Here is a 4,955-nt window from a genome sequence, read left to right as displayed (position 1 = left end):
ACCTCTTTGAGCCTCAGGTTCTGCCCATGAAATAAGGTTAATGGTAGTACCTACCATTGTGAGGATTTCAGAGGACAGGATGCACATAAATTGCTTAGTAAGAGCCTGGTAGAAGGTGAGTACTTAATAAATGTTCACTCCTGTTCCTGTCGCCCATCTCCTCTTGAGAGGTAAGCAAGCTGTCCACAAATTTAGAGGTAGTTGCTAGTATCTAACTTTTTTATCATTTCAGATGAGAATTTCTTTGGAGATGTTGATTCTGAATTTAGGCCACAAGGGACTTCCGGGGTGGTGCCGGCAGCAGCACTGTGGGTCCTTGGGGGAAGGCCAAGGCTTCTTTGTTTGGGGATATGATTCACTGTATTAATTTCCTACGGCTGCCATTACACGATACCAAACACTCGGTGAAAGGTGAAAGAGAACAGAAACGTTCTCTCTCCCAGTCAGCAGGCTGCAAGTCCGCACAGGGTGGCAGCAGGTTCCTTCGGAGGGCCCTGAGAGGGCGTCGTTCCCGCCTCTCGGCGGTTTCCGGCGATGATTAGCAGTCCTCAGTGTTCCTCAGCCTGTGGGCGCATCACTTCAGGGTCCACCTCTACCTTTGCCGGCCTTTCCTCTATCTTCACACGAGCGCCTTCTTATTTCGGAGTGGAGACCAATGTGACCTCATCTTAACCCTATACATCTATCTACAGTGATCCTGCTATCAAACAGGGTCACATTCTGAGGTTCTGGGGGTTGTTGTTGTTGTTCAGTCACCCAGTCGTGTCCAACTCTTTGTGACCCCATGGACTGCAGCACATCAGGCCTCCCTGTCCCTCACCATCTCCTGAAGTTTGTCCAAGTTCATGTCCATTGCATCAGTGATGCCATCCAGCTGTCTCATCCTCTGACACCCTGTTCTTCTGCCCTCAGTCTTTCCCAGCATCAGGGACTTTTCCATTGAGTCTGCTGTTCGCATCAAATGACTAAAATCCTGGAGCTTCAGCTTCCACATCAGTCCTTCCAGTGAATATTAAGATTGACTAGTTTGATCTCCTTGCTGTCCAGGGGACTTGCAGGAGTCTCCTCCAGCACCACAGTTTGAAGGCATCAATTCTTTGGCGTTCTGCCTTCTTACAGTCCAGCTCTCACAACTGTACATGACCACTGGGAAGACCATAGCCTTGACTATACGGACCTCTGTTGGCAGAATAATGTCTCTGCTTTTGAACATACTGTCTAGGCCTGTCATGGCTTTCCTGCCAAGAAGCAATCATCTTCTGACTTAATGGCTGCAGTCACCATCTGCAGTGACTTTAGAGCCCAAGAAGAGGAAATCCGTCACTACTTCTACCTTTTCCCCTTCTATTTGCCATGCAGTCATGGGGCTGGATGCCATGATCTTATTTTTTTTTAATTTAGTTTTAGGCCGGCTCTTTCACTCTCCTTCATGCTCATCAAGAGGCTCTTTAGTTCCTTTTCGCTTTCTGCCATTAGAGTGGTATCATCCGCAGATCTGAGGTTATTGGTGTTTCTCCCGCCTATCTTAAGACTTTAAGCATGACCTTCCTCACATGGGAGATGAGTTCAATTGTCCAGTGGTTAACACATTCTTTTAGTACTACCCTTTTTGGGAATTGGGTTGAGGATTGACCTTTTCCAGGATAGTACTGGGGGTAGGAGGGACACAGTTCAACTTATAGTAGTACTCATATGTCATAAAATTCACTCTGGGTGGGTATTCCATCAAGAGAAAATCGCTGAAAGGAATTCACCTGGCTGTTGGCAGGTTGCTGCCGGAGCCAAGGAAGTGGCCATCTTTGGAGCCGCCTCTGAACTCTTCACCAAGAAGAACATCAACTGCTCCATAGATGAGAGTTTGCAGCGGTTTGATGAAATCTTGAAGGCAGCTCGGGCAGCCAGTATCTCTGTGCGGGGGTGAGTCTGGCTACGCTGGTGCTGCCTCCTTTCCTCAGAGCATTCTGGAACAGGGCCAGCCTCTGACTCCAGCGACCTCCCTCACAGGCTCCTTATCCTGGGTGCAGGGAGCCAGAGCTCCACACCCAGACGTCTTTTCCCAAGTAAAACAGGGTCAGAAGAAATCCTGGCAAGTGCTTTCTCCAAACCTGATTTTTGGATCCTTTCACCCCACGAATCTAGCAGGACAGGGTCCTAAACAGGGCTTGTGGAGGTCAGCGTAACCCTGGCTCCACCACCAGCTCGTCACACGTCCCTGAGGAATCCCCTCGGCCTCTGAGGTGTCTCCAGCATCACATCTTTAATGGCAGCAGTGCCAGGCGTTGTCCACATATTATCTGAAGGTAGCCTCTCAGGCACCCAGCACGGAGGGCACTCTCCCCGCTTCCAGATGATGAAACTGAGGCTCCAGAAGGATGAAGAGTCTGCTGTAAAGTCACAACCGACTGCAGCCAGAATACGCATCCGATCACATCGCCGCCTGGTTGAACGTCTGCCAGTGCTCGTCAACTGCAGACTTCAGCGGGTTTACAGCCCCTGCGCAGCTCAGCCCCTGCCGCTCTCTGCAGCTCACGTCTCCCCTCTGGCCCCGTCTCCTCTGCACACTGCATTCAGCCAGTGGGAACCTCTTTCCGTCTGTCACACGGGCCAGTTCTCTCCTGCCCCTGGGCCTTTGCATGTGCTTTCCGTAGACTCAGACCACCCTTCCTTCTACATCCTACTTGCCAGGGCTCACTCCTGCTCACCTTCAGATCCTCTCCTGGTGCCAGTTTCTCCAAGAAGCTTGCTTCTCTTCCCTCAGGTGGAGTTGGCGCCCCTTCTCTGGGCTCCCAGAGTCCCCTGGACATCCTCTGACATAGCACTTACCGCTTGTTACATTCTCCGCTGCCTCCCACCTCCCACTAGATTCTGTGTTCTGTGAAGGCAGAGCCCACATCTCCGTTGGTCCCTGGCATGTGCTGTCTCCCGTCTCTGGGCCTAGCACATAGTAGGTGCTCAGAAACCGATGGGCAGATGGATGGATGGGAAAGCAAGGACGTGTCAGGTCTGCCTGACTCCCAAGTCTGTGCTCTTTCCTCAGGATTTCTTTTAGCTTTTCCATGCTCAGCAGTGATTGGAGAGTAAGGAGAATGAAGATGGCAAAATACACTGAGTTGTTTGAGTCTGAAATTATTTATCCAGCAAACATTTATTCTGCCTCTTAATATGCAGCATCATTTGTTAGACTCTAAAAGATTTTAATGGAGCCTCTGCCTCAGTGGGATGAGTGGGCTCAGAAAGCATCTACACTCAAGATCCAGACTCCTCACCACAGCTCAACGAGCCCCCATGATCAGGATGGTGGCCGCCTCTCCAGCCCCCTGTTGTAGCCCTTTGCCCCTTGCTCCCCACACCTGTTTTTCTGTCCTTTGTTGTATGTTTTGAGCACACTTCCTCTTTCATCGGACTTCCCTGGTGGCTCAGTGGTGAAGAATCTGCCTGCCAGTGCAGGAGCTGCAGGTTCAATCTCTGGGTCAGGAAGATCCCCTGGAGAAGGAAATGACCACCCACTCCAGTATTCTTGCCTGGAGAATCCCAAGGACAGAGGAACCTGGCAGGCTACAGTCCATGGGGTCGCAAAGAGTCAGACATAACTGAGCGACTGAACAGCTCTTCCACCTTGGGGCCTCTGCACTGGTCCTTTGCCTGGAATGTGGCTGTCCCCGCCACCTCAGTCAAGTGTCACATCCTCACAAGATCTACCTGGGCCATCCTAGCTGCGGTTGGCCTCCGGTGCTCCTGCCACACTTCCCTTGTCTCTCCTTCACAGCACATCACTTTCTGAGATTACCTCCTTTCCCTACTAGATCTGATTTATCATCTGTCTCCCTAACTTGAAACCTTAAGCTCTGTGGCGGTGGGGACCTGCTTGGCCTTGCTCACTGCCCTTCTCCAGTGCCTGGCGCACTGTGGGCAGCTCAGTAAACCTCAGTCGAATAAATGAGTGTATGCGCCCCCTGGCAGCCCGCCGGTGCCACTGACCCCTCGGGCCTCAGGCCAGCCCAGCTTTCTTGTGCCCGCTTCAGTTTCATGTACCCTTCCTTGGTTCTTTCCTGAGGGGAGCCCCACCCGGGCCCACGTTCTGCTCTCCTCACCCCGTGCAGTCAGCTGGCTGCTCATAGAGCTCCTCCTCCTCCGTGGCTGGTCTCTGGTTGCCTCTCCTGAGACCTGGGCATCATTGGCCTCCTCACCCACAGGCCTGTTGGCTTCTTCCCTTCCCTGCGTGGCGCTGCACTGCCCACTCCTGGCGCTGAGCGGCACTGCCATCGTCTGGCTCACCAGCATGGAATTAGCCTTTGCCCTGGGCCCTCAGCCTCCTGCCCTGCCTCAGGTTTGGGTGGGGCTGACCAGGGCGATGTGTCAAACAGCCAACCTGCCCCAGCCCTGTTAGCCAGAGAGCCCAGGTGCACTGACACCATTCCTGTTTTCCCACAGGTACGTCTCCTGTGTGCTTGGATGTCCCTACGAAGGGAAGATCTCCCCGGCTAAAGTCGCTGAGGTCTGTGTGAGTGTGTGTCCGGCAGGGGAGGGGCGGGTTCACGAGGTTTGGCTTCCATGCCGGTCCCTGAGTGTGCAGGTTACTCTCGCCACCCTTTCCTGGTGGGTCACTGATTTCATTTGTTAACTCAGCTCCTTCCTTAAGACCCTGTGAGAGCACAACCCTGCACTCACCCCAGTGGTGGGCCACTCCTAGCCTGGCAGGGAGTCTCTGAAGCCCCTGCCCTCTACCCCAGAGCAGAAGCCTCTGACTCAGTTCCCAGGCTGGTCAGTGAAAGGTGATGACTGAGGTGAGGATCCTCTGCAGAGGGCTCCCTTCTTGTGCTTGGGGAGACATCCTGGAATGCGAAGTCAAGTGGGCCTTAGAAAGCATTACTACGAACAAAGCTAGTGGAGGTGATGGAATTCCATTTGAGCTATTTCAAATCTTAAAAGATGATGCTGTGAAAGTGCTGCACTCA

At 52.7% G+C, this 4,955-nt stretch overlaps 1 protein-coding gene across 1 annotated transcript in view; it reads left to right on the top strand.

Moving 5' to 3' along the window:
- HMGCL (3-hydroxymethyl-3-methylglutaryl-CoA lyase) overlaps positions 1-4,955 on the top strand; it is an 18,374-nt gene that overhangs the window by 7,341 nt on the left and 6,078 nt on the right. The window contains 2 exon segments of the mRNA XM_010830042.1: positions 1,769-1,917; positions 4,432-4,495. Of these exon segments, the coding sequence (XP_010828344.1) occupies positions 1,769-1,917; positions 4,432-4,495 (213 nt within the window).

Source organism: Bison bison, unplaced genomic scaffold (assembly GCF_000754665.1).
Source record: "Bison bison bison isolate TAMUID 2011002044 unplaced genomic scaffold, Bison_UMD1.0 scf7180017864516, whole genome shotgun sequence".
Classification (NCBI taxonomy): Eukaryota; Metazoa; Chordata; class Mammalia; order Artiodactyla; family Bovidae; genus Bison; species Bison bison.
The sequence above is the reverse complement of the archived record's forward strand: the minus strand, read 5'-3'. Positions and strand labels throughout refer to the sequence as shown.